The sequence below is a fragment of the Mauremys reevesii genome, linkage group 7 (assembly GCF_016161935.1).
Source record: "Mauremys reevesii isolate NIE-2019 linkage group 7, ASM1616193v1, whole genome shotgun sequence".
In the NCBI taxonomy this organism is placed as follows: Eukaryota; Metazoa; Chordata; order Testudines; family Geoemydidae; genus Mauremys; species Mauremys reevesii.
Window position 1 is genome coordinate 18,554,333 of NC_052629.1, and position 12,175 is coordinate 18,566,507.

The following is a 12,175-nucleotide window of genomic DNA, read 5'->3' on the forward strand; positions in this document are numbered from 1 at the left end:
AAACATAATTTTTAAGACTAGAGGAGGATTTTCTTATTTGTGAATTGTGGACAGTATGTTCAAGTGATGGGGAAGTCATTTTAATTAAGGAATTATTTAAGCTTGTCTATAAATATTTATTTATAATTGTCTAACTAGGATTTTGCTGGCACTTTATTAGTTTCACAGTACTACTGAGCAAGGAAGTCACTGAAGTTAAGTGATAGAAAATATCTATTATGTCTTCCAATCTCACCCCAGGCCACGCTGGATTAGTGTCCATAGTGTATATTCACACTTTGTCCAACCTTGTTTAAAATGTCTCAAGCAATGTGGCTTTCAACATTTCCCTTAGGACACTGTTCTTAAGTTTCCTAGAGCTTGCGGTCAGGAAGCTTTGTCCTGATAGTCTACATTTTCCTTATAATTTTATCCAATACTGCCTTGTACCACCTAAATAATTCCTCTCCTTCTTTGGGATCTAAGTTTGGGACCTGGCCAGATGTTGGCATGAAGGCATGACAGGGACAGCATGCAAGACATGAGGGAGATGAAGTGAACACCAAATGTCACTCTCTTCTAATCTCCACTGGCCAACTAAAGGGAGGAGGGAGTGGTGATCAGCTTTGGTGGGAGCTGGTCCAGCCCTTCTTGATATAGGGAAGGTTGTCAAGATTCAAGGAGGTGGAGGGAAAGGAGCTTCTTTTATGAATGTGAAGAGGTGTGTCACTGTGTGTGGTGAATTCTTTACAGTGCAGATTGCCCTAGAAATGGAAGGAGAAGGAAGTCACTGAAATATCATAGGGATTAGTGTAATTGCTGACACTGGAAAAGGAAAAATTTTGTTTTCTTGCGTGTACATCAATCCTGCAAACAGTTCCACACATATGGACCCTTATTTCTGCATGGAATCATAAGGAGGTGAGATTTGGTGCAGGAAAATGGGCCTGTACCTGCAGATCTGTTTCAGGATCAGGGCCTTAAGTGGCATGTGATCCTTAAAAAAACAAAACAGAAATAAAAACTAACATTATGCTGGGACTTCAGCAGAAGACCCTCAAGAAGACTAGGAAAATAAATGAGGGATGAAAAATGGAACTGGTTCCCCCTTTAGTCCCTTGTGTCTATAGATATTCACAGCATTTCTTTTAGAGATCACAGTTGAAACAAGTACTTAGAATTCCTTAACAGTGTTTTCTAAAATATTATTAAAGGGAAACTCTGAAAAGTGACATGGTATTGTAGAGTTCAGTGTTTCTCAATGGTTTCTCCTTATCAGATGTGTACAGTTTACAAGTGAAAGAATGTTCCCACGCTAGCTCACTCACCGTGAGAACCACTCTGGTTTTGCATCTCATACATCACCCGTAGTAAAAAAATGTTTTCAGGCCAAATTATGCCCTCAGCCACACTTGTTTAATGCCAGTGCTGTCAGTGAGTTTGCACAAATGTGCTGATTGGAACTTTGAAAACCATTTTCAGTTGATGGACAAGATGGAAAACCAGCTCATTTTCTCTCAACTGCATTGGCTCAGCAGGGCTAACAAAATAAGCAGTAGAAACCTCTGAATACCCAGGAGGAGCAGATGATCCGAGTAGGAGAGTGCCATTTCTATGTCGTCACGTTTCCAAGTTGAACTGCACTTCAAAAACTTAATTTCAAACTACAGCCTCAATTCAAATTAAAAATTGAACTCTGTGCCATATCTGAGAACACAATAGGCCTAAATGGTTTGTGTAAAAAACACGTTGGAAAGTTGCAAGAGAACTTGTTACCTCATCTAAACTTCCTTAACAGATTTAAGAAAAGAGTATAAAATTATCTTTCACGGTTGTGTTTTCTTTACAATGTTGAACTATTCAGAATGGACTTTGAAATATGGAACGTTGGAATTGTAGCTTGTGGTATGAAAAGTGAAGCATTTAATTAACAGAATATCAGAGCTTTCTTTCTATATTTGCGAAGAGGTGCCAGTTTATCTCCTGAGTCATCACCTGGAGAAAAGAGCGGTGGAATATTTTGTATAGAATCAGGCTCTTCTCTGACTTCATTCCTGGTTTTGAAGTTACAGAGATGAGAAGATCCAAAAAAGATGCTGTTGTACTTGACTCCTATGTTTATCATAGAGCTGAACTTAGAAAATATAAATCTGGTGCCAAGTTTCCTGACTTGCATTGGCCTACAATACACAGCAAAATCATATCTCAGTTCTACATAAACTGAAGGCCTAATTTCTCAAGAGTAATTAAATGAAGCCAGCAGTTTGTATTGGATTAATCACTATGCCAGGAGGCATTAAGATTGAGCATTACAAATAAGGTATGCCACATATCAATATCATGCAGAAATTTAATTTATTTACAGTTAGCTCCTCTTTGGTGCAAAAAGGGAGAATCCAACCTCTCTGTAATGTGAACAACTGAGTTCAAAGTTATATAAATCATCAGTGTCAAGATATGATCACATTTGTTTCTCACATCAAAAAATAAAATCTACTATAACTAGAGAAATTATACTGAGCATAGGATTATGCCTCTGTATAATGCCTTTTCTGGATCCAATACAAACACTTCACTATTAATACAAGCTATACAGCAGAGTATCGTAAAAGCTACAGGTGATAGTCATTCAGTGTTCTTAACATAACCTATTCTATACTCTTGCTTTTTTACAGAGGATGAACAGAGAGAGAAATCTGTCTCCCATCATACTGTCCAGCAGCTAATAGTGGAGAAGGAACAAGCTTTGGCAGACCTGAACTCTGTGGAGAAATCACTGGCAGACCTTTTTAGGAGATACGAAAAAATGAAAGAGGTTCTGGAGGGATTTCGGAAAGTAAGTCAAAGTTAAAGATAGTGCAGTTTAAACTCTCCTCCTTCCAAAAAACTAAAGAAACTCTCTTGTAGGTATATACAAATATTGCTTACCTTTAGCTACTGTCATTGTTTTGCCTCTTTTGTCCAAGTTACAAATTGACATTAGATTGTAATGGGGGAGGGGGGGCCAGGGCGATGTATGTATGTTTTTATGCTTGATTATGAGGGAATAGCTCCAGAAGTACTAGAGTATTATTGAAGATCAACTTCGTATATGCTACACAGCAACTGCAGTATATATTGTGTTAATGGTGATTTGAATGATCTATTTATTAAGAAATGGCTCGCGCATAGCTAGCATTGTTGGCATTCTGCCTATAAGTTCTTCTGATTGAGGACCATGTCTTCTTATAAGTTTGTAGGGCTTAGGGCTGTGGGGATCCCAAACCTGTAAAACAAATAATTTCACTCAAGTACAACATACGAAGTGCAATATTGTAACATTCTGGCTCATAAAATATTGCCTCAGATGGGGTGTGTGTGTGTGTGTGTGTGTGTGTGTGTGTGAATATATTGCTACAGGAGTTTAAATCCTGTAATTTCACCAGACAGACTGAAAACTGTCACCTTGTTAACTGATATGCCATTGACACTTCAATCTGCTCATTTAAGAATGAAGAAGTGTTAAAGAAATGTGCACAGGAGTATTTATCACGAGTAAAGAAAGAGGAGCAGAGGTACCAAGCACTCAAAGTTCATGCTGAAGAAAAACTGGACAGGTAATTGCTTGAGTGTTTACCTTTTCAGGTGTTTAGATTACAGGAACATCCTCAATAGACAGGCCTAATATTTTATGACTTGCAGCACTGTATGCCTATATTTTACCTTACTGAGTACATGTTCATCTCAGATGGGGAGGGCCTGGGCTAATAAATCACCAGGAGCTTTTCTTTATTTTTTTTTTCTGTGGGGGAGGGAGGCAAATCCATGACCACAAGTGAGCACTAATCACCAGCACTATGCTAACTGATCACTGAGAACAAGGCAAAACCAGCTGGCAAACTATAATGGTGCTCTATGAAATGGACTACATGAAGGGCCTCCTCCTAAGACAGACAGCTTCAGGGGGTTTCTTTGCTAGTTTGGTAAGATCAAGTAAGGGCATGGCTACACTTGCAGATGTAGAGCGCTTTAAGTTAAACCAGCCTTCGTAGAGCGCTGTAGTCTGTCCACACTGACAGCGCACTGGCATGGCCACATTAGCAGCTCTTGCAATGGCCATAGAGAGCAGTGCAAGTGGCTGCAACGTGCTTTTCAAATGAGGGCGGTGGGGTGAGTGTGACAGGGAGTGTGTTATGTGTATGTGGGAGGAGAGAGAGTGGGTTTTGGGGGGGCTGAGAGCATGTCAGCAAGTTGTCTTGTAAGTTCAGAACAGCAGCAGACCTTCCCCCCCGCACCACCACCACCCACAAACACACAGCATTCCACAGTAATGGTTGCTTTGTCTTGGAGCAGATAAGCAGCCGGCTGTCAAACAGAGCTTTCAAAGGGCATATCCAAAACAATGACAAGAGTGGCACTTGACTTAAGGGGATTATGGGACATTTCCGGAGGCTGATCAGAGCGCAGTAATGCAACACCTCGTTCACACTGACGCTGGAGTCCCAGCGGGGCGCAACAAATGTTATTCTATTCTCTGAGGTGGAGTACCAGGAGCGCTCTAGCCGTGGAGTCAGAGCGCTCTGCGTGCCTTGCCAGTGTGGATGGGTTGTGAGCTAGTGCGCCCGGGGCTCCTTTAATGTGCTGTAACTCGCAAGTATAGCCAAGCTCTAAGTGTTCCAAGTGCCCACTTACGTTTAAGTCTTATGATCATTATTTGAACTAAGACATACATGAGATATTTCCAAAATGTTAACACTAAAATTGACCTATGTTGAAAATGAAGTGACATTTGGGTCCACTTCTCCAGTGCTCTCCCAGCTTCGTCTAGTCCATGGAAATCAGAGGTCGTCATGGTCAGAGGCTTATAAAGAGCTTCAAGTGAAATCAATTTTGTGGCACTAGAACAGTTAACTCCGCATGAAACAGTTGATAAAAAGAGCTTCACAGTCTCTATTTAAGGGAGGCCCGGAGTAATGAGACAGAAATATCTTATTATCTTAGTGAAAGGTGGCTATAAAGTTTCAAGGGCACTTTCAAAGTGGTGCCCAGCAACTGTCCATCCACATTCATCCGCCACATCTATTTTAGCTGTTGTTAGCCTTTGTCCTCTCCTTTGCAAGAATTAACATTCACCAGAGCGACCTGTATTTCTATAGAGCCAATGCTGAAATTGCACAAGTCCGAGGCAAGGCTCAACAAGAACAAGCAGCATATCAGGCCAGTCTCCGTAAAGAGCAGCTGAAAGTGGATGCATTGGAAAGAACACTGGAACAAAAGGTAATTTAAGCACTTCTGTACTAAAGCTCAGTTACAGTGATGCAGTTTGCCAGCATCAGTTGCTCTAAAGCAGTGTTTCCCAAACTTTTTTGGCCACAGAACACTTTTTAGCGTATTACGGAACACTTGTAATATTATTTTGTAGTCGTTCTTGGTTTTCAAATAAAAAATTGTGTTATTTATGCTCAAATATATTTTATTTTATAAAACAAAGCAAAAATACAAATTTAAAATAACTTGAACTAACAATTTCTAACTGGAAAGCGCGTATAAAGTAGTACAAAAATCAAGTGCAAGAGTCAAAATTAAAAATGGTGTTCTACTTAAAAAATTTTTTATATATACACAAACACCAAACAAATTAGATTTTTACTAGGAAAATCTATTTTTATAAACAGAAATACAAATTTGGATTTAATGGGATTGGTGTTTCTGCGTTTTTCTATCACAAATTCGCTTAATATTAGGAATAATGCTGGAAAATTGAATCCTCATGTCAGGCGCAGTGTCAAGTCTATTCCTATATTTGGTTTTCGTTGCAGTATAATATGAAAATCCCATCTCACACAAATAAGTTGTAGCAAAAGGAAGGAGCACTTGAACTGCACGTTTAGCAACATTAGGGTACTCTTCTATTAGGCTGCTCCAAACATTATTCAGCGGAAGATCCTTAAACGTTTGTTTCAAATCAGAGTCAGAAATTAAGTCAATTAGGCTTTCATAATCATGCCCAGTAAAGCCAACTGGTTTGGCTGTAATTACAAATGGATTTCGAACCGAAGCATTATCATCAGTAGTTGTAGGAAAATATTCTAATAAAGAGGCCTCAAGTCACCTAAGTGCTGTAAAATGGTGCTGGAAACTACTTCATGGACTATACAATTTATTTCAGTCAGAAATTCATGTACTGTAGGGAAGCAGTCAAAGTTATTCTGTTCTACAGAAGATGCCCAGAATTCCAGTTTCTTTTTTAATGACGAAATTTTATCTATTGTAGTAAAAATGGTCACATTCTTTCCTTGCAGCGACAGATTAATTTCATTTAATTTTGCAAAAATATCTGCAAGCTACGCAAGTCTCATTAGCCATGAGGAATTTGTCAGACAGTCATTAAATTTTCGTCGTGAATTATCTGAAGTGAAGAATACCAGTAGTTCACTTCGAAGCTCAAAAAGCCTCACAAGCACTTTTCCTCTGGATAGCCACCTCACTTCCGTATGTAAAAGATGCATTTTGTGCCGACTACCCATTTCCTCGCACAAAATTTTAAATAACCTGGATTGAAGTGGTCGAGATTTGACAAAATTGATAATTTGTACTGCTTAATTGAGCATAATTTTCAGATATGCCGGTATTTTTTTAACTGCAAGTGCCTGTCTGTGTAGAACACAATGGCTCTTAGTGCTTTCTGGTGCCACACTTATGATTCGCATTACAGCTCCCTTCATCTTCCCGATCATTGCCCGAGCACTGTCAGTACATACATCAATACATTTTCCCCAACTGATTTCACGCTTTCTGATAAAATTGTTGATATATTTTGAATATTTCTTCTCCAGTCATGTTGTTTTGCAGAGATTCACATAAGAGCAGGTCCTCTTCAATAATATTATTAAATCTATATCGGACAAATACTAGTAGCACAGCAAGTCCTGAAATGTCAGCGGACTCATCTAGCTGCAATGAATACTCATGGCAAATTTTCAGTTGGCAAACTAGCTCTTTTTCTATGTCATCGGCAAGATCTTTAATACGGCATGCAACAGTATTATTTGACAACTGTACAGCATCGATATTTTTACCAGACTGCTCGCTCAACATGCACGTTACAATATCTTTTGTGCAAGGCTTGATAAATGTTTCTCCAATAGTGTAAGCTTCTCCGGCAACCGCTATACACTAACTTACTCGATAAGATGCCTCCGTTGCACTTTTGTTGTCTGTTTTAGCAATTTTAATCATCAAAAGTTTACAATTTCCAAGTGAGTCATGGTGCCTCTTGAAAAAACGTATATCTTTGTCTTTGTATTCAGCATGCTTGGTTTCCAAATGCCTACGAAGTTTAGCAGGAGCCAATGAACTGTTTACTAGTATTTTGTTGCACACAACGCACTGCGCATCAGGAACATCTTTATTTCCAACACACGTAAAACTGAAAGATAAATAACTTTCATCATACTTTTGTTTCAGTCTTTAAACACCTGCTTCTTCTTGTTTTTTGATGTACTACGGTGGAAATTCTTTCATCTTGGATAACTCACTAGTACTAACAGATTTTTCGGCAAGAAAAGACTGTGATTGTTCATCCTCATTTTGAAGTGTCACAATATTTTGCTCATTTATTTCGGCCACAGTTGGAGTACCAGAAGAACTTGCTTTTCGTTTCAAAGTTCCTTCTTTTAGCCACAAATCCATGGTGATTAGGTTTAGTAACAATATTTAGAAATATTGATTTTTGTCAAATTTTGTTTGTCACAAATATTTATATTGTTTTGAGCAAAGCTAGTTTAGTTGTGCTTATCGCACACATGGTAAAGACCCACAGGTTTGAATGTGTTGAGTGAATATGTTATATTCAACATGGCATAAAGAGAATGGTGTGTACATACCGCTGCAGTTCGCACAGCCTCGAGTGGAAGGGGTACGACGTCACTAACTGAAACGTGCCCGAAAAGGGTAGATATCAACATGCTTGCATGCCGCGTTCTCTTTACGCCATGATATTCAATATGAGATCTATCAGTAACTGGAAAAAGAGTTTTATGTTAATTATAGTCATTCACAAAGAGTTGTAAACTACGTTTCAAATATGCCAAATTTAAAATAAAAAAAAAATTAAAGCCCCTTTTTAAAAATTATGATTCTTTCACGGAACACCTATTCACATCATGCGGAACACAACGCAGTTTGGGAAACACTGCTCTAAAGTAATGCAGTTAACCTGTCTGAAAAAATTTAGAATCACAAAATGACCCCCTGATGATGATGATGATAATTTGCAGGCTAAATCAGAGAGAGAAAATTGTGTGTATCATACATGCTTCATTATAAAATGCACTGTGTTATATGCTGACTTACAAATTGTGTATTTTCCTGTTAGTCTTTGATTAAGCTATATTTCACTGAAAGGTTTTTTAATGCACAGGAATTGTGGTTAATTTTTAGAATGTTAATTTTTTTATTTGTTTGTCATTTCCTTTGTTTTTAAATCATGTACTTGCACCAGCTTTTATCCTTTTTTAAAGTCACGCATATTTATTGGGATTTACAGAACTAGCAATGTCACAGTTATTAGCTGTCTGTCAGCTAGGACCCCTAGCTACTTTTCAGAGAAGGACCGTGCTTTGGCAGTGTTGCCAGACCATATGGGGATGCGGAGGTAACAGAGGCTGAGGGCTGGTCTTACACTACCACAGTAAATCAATCTATGTTATGCTACTTCAGTTACGTGAATACTGCAGTATCTATTTACTGCAGTATCTTCACTGCGCTGTGTCGACGGGAGACACTCTACCACGCCGCGGACTTCCCTTACACTTCTCAGGGAGGTGGAGTACACAAATCAATGTGAGAGCGCTCTCCCAGACCCGCTAAATTGATTCTGCTGTATTGATTGCAGTACTATTCATTTCTATCTTTCTTTTGTTATTTGTGGTGAAAAAGATTTTTTTTCCTACAATCACATAATAAATGCAAAAGATGCCTTATGTTTATATTTGTTTAAATGTTTATATTTTAAACGATATTTTTGCACTGTTCATTTGTTTTTTAGAATAAAGAGATAGAAGAATTAACGAAGATTTGTGATGAACTCATTGCCAAAATGGGGAAAAGCTAACTTTTAACCAAATTTCTGGACTTCAATATTGAGTGCAATATGACCATTGACACACTGATGTCCATATATTGATGTGGACAGGTTGTATTTTCACTTTTTTGTATGCACTACTGTATTTTCTTTCTAAATAAAGTTGATTTAATTGTATGCAGTACTAAGATGACTATCAGAATTTCTTGCTATCGTTTGCATTTTCATAGTATATTTCATAGCAAGTTGATCTCAAAGTTCCTGTATCAGGGAGATGGTCAAGTTCTCTAATAAATTACAAGTTGCTGATCCTAGCCTTCCCTTCGTACATGAGTTCCCATGTTGGATGTCTTTTGGATTTAATATAAACATGTATTACTTGCATGGGGACTCTTGCCTTAAGGAGTGTAAACTTGATCTGCATTTGCTGATTTGTAAAATAAAATGAAAAATGAAAAAAAATGCATGTCTCAAATAAAATTCTCTATTGTAAATAAATTTTTTCGTTCAAACTTGAAAATAAGCATGATCTTATTTACTTGGTGCTATCTCTACATGTAATGCCAGAAACGTGCCAAGCAATACACATATGAGTAACTTTACTCACATGAGCAGTGCCATTGTATTTAATGGGACTGCTCACAAGAGTAAAGTTACTCAGGTACATAAGTATTTGCAGATTTGGGCCCTGTAGACATGTACACATGGCCTTAATCCTATAAGGTGCTGAGCACTCTGATCCTGACCCAGCAAAGCACCTTCACAGGTGTGTAATGGGACTACTCATATGAGTAACATGTTGCAGGATCCATTTTTATGAGATGGCTTCTATTAAGTATATTTAGGGTAAGTAGTGAATACATTTTCTTCCTGATATTACTTTAAGAATTTGCCCTATAGAAATGGACAAGTACATCTGGTTAGAAGTATAACCAGAATAAGCTAGATAAGTAGCATTCTGCACACCTCTTCATCCTCTAAGTCATCCTCTATAGAGGATTAGGTATGTAAGACAAGCATTAGGACTTTAATGACAGACAAACTGCTTTCTTTGTCTAATGGTACATCTCTTGGATATCCATGATGAAGACAATCTTCAGCCTGGTTCTTCTCAGCTTGCTTTTTGTAATCAAAAGTAAGTAATTTCAGTCAATTCTATTTATGGTCTCTGATATCAGACTCATGCAAAGAGTGCAGCATCTTTGTCATTAATCTTTTCCAGACTTGGTTTTCCATTGGATTTGTGTGCTATAAAATTAGTTTGTTTATGTGGATAACAGAGCAGAATTTTATCTAACACAATTATTGTAAAATACAATCTTTATACTAATAGATTTTTAATGCATGTTTCCCAGTGGACAGTGAGAGCACCTTCTTGTTTTTGCAAGTTTTAATTCAGTTGTTTAAAGTGCTTATCAAATTCATGCTTACCTTTAAAACTACCGTACAGTTTATACTATGGATCAGCACTGGGAGGAATGAGTCTTAATATTTCAAATGAATGGATACTTTGGGAGAAAATTAGCCCTGGTATCATAGTGACAGGTAGGTGTTTATAGATCTGGGGTGTGTATTCTATTCACAGTACTGTAAACTGAAGAAGAAAGCGATGAAAAAAATATGTTATACTTTCGTTTTGTTTTAGTGGAATTAGTTTCCTAACTGTACAAAAAGGTGTGATGCCAATTACAGTACATTAAATAATCTTAGATGTCTTATTACGTGCAAAATACCAAAACCAAAGCAATGTATGGATTGTATGCCTTTAAAAGCAACCTTGAGATCCAAATCTGAGAAATAAAACTTAACTGGATTTGAAAAATCCTTTGACACATTGTAAGTTAAAAGTTCAGTGTAACTAAATTAGCCATTTTCAGTGTTTGCTTCAGATAGAAATAAAACCAAGAAATTGAACAGTTGCTTTTAAAATATCTTAACAAGCTCAGGAGCGATACCTATATAAAGTAATTTTTCTTAATGACAGGCGAAGCACTGCAATGTTATACTTGTGTAGGTTCTAGTGATGAAGAATGTAACAGACAAGGCACTCAGCAATGTCCAGGGCTCTCAGATGCATGTGCAGTCATCAGAGGACAAGCAAGTGAGTAGTTACAAAATTGTAATAAAAAAGTATCAAATGTATTAATTTCTGTCAAGACATACCTGTGAGAATTAAATTACCAATTTGGTAGAAGAGGCTAGTCGTGAGATGAGAAAATATAAGTAGTTAAACATGTTCTTTTTTTTTTTAAGTTCTGTTAATAAATCTTAATTCTTATAATTTATGGATTAGCAGAAATGTGACAAATAGTAATATAGGTAGCTATTAAATTTTTCTTATTAATGCTTTATAATAGTGCACCATGTAGATGTGCAGTATTGTAGATGAGATAAAATAACAAGTGTTGGAATTAATTAATTTATGCTTATAAACTCATACTTATAAAAATGCCATAGCATCCAAATGATTGCTTCTTATGATGCTTGTCTCTTCATTACGTTTAATCACTGGATGTTTAGATTCATGTTAATACGACAGTGAAACAAATAGGCAAACTTGAACCTCTTGATGTGTTTTGGATTAAATGTTGTAGGTGGTGTTATGAAGTCCTGTTCATTCAAATCATTCTGTGAACGGGCAAGAAGGGATGGATCCAAAGCACCTGGAGTGAGCGTTCATTGTTGTTATTCAAACAACTGTAATGCCAAAAGCCTGGGTTCAAGAAACACCATCTCCATTAGCCACTTATCGCTCCTTGTCTCTGCAGTGTTGTGGCATCTGCTGTTTAACTTGAAGTGAAAAACACAACAAAACCCCAGTAAACCAACGCTACAAGGCTGCCTTTTTAGAATAAATGACTAACCAGTCCTAAGAATGTTGTTCACAGATAATACAACAATTAGTGGAGGTTAGAAATATCTGAAAGGGAGTAGTTAAGTCTGGCATGTAAAGATGGAGGCTCAGAGGAAATGTACAGTGGTGGATAAAGATTAAGTCACAGCGTAGGCAACCTCCCTCTCCTGCCCCCTCTTTAGCCTAAGGAGCTTCTAGGGATAATATATAATGTTCCAATGGAACATACACATTATTACAGAATTTTTATACATGAATGTGATATTATACCTAGGAAA

At 37.4% G+C, this 12,175-nt stretch overlaps 1 protein-coding gene across 7 annotated transcripts in view; it reads left to right on the forward strand.

The window, feature by feature from the left end:
• TACC2 (transforming acidic coiled-coil containing protein 2) overlaps window positions 1-9,555 on the forward strand; it is a 210,661-nt gene extending 201,106 nt beyond the window's left edge. For all 7 annotated transcript variants that reach the window (XM_039482919.1, XM_039482922.1, XM_039482923.1 and 4 more), the window contains 4 exons: window positions 2,655-2,815; window positions 3,469-3,575; window positions 5,115-5,235; window positions 9,008-9,555. In XM_039482919.1, the coding sequence (XP_039338853.1) occupies window positions 2,655-2,815; window positions 3,469-3,575; window positions 5,115-5,235; window positions 9,008-9,073 (455 nt within the window). In that variant the 3' untranslated portion in view covers window positions 9,074-9,555. The remainder of the gene's footprint in view (window positions 1-2,654; window positions 2,816-3,468; window positions 3,576-5,114; window positions 5,236-9,007) is intronic.
• The last annotated feature ends 2,620 nt before the right edge of the window (window positions 9,556-12,175 follow it).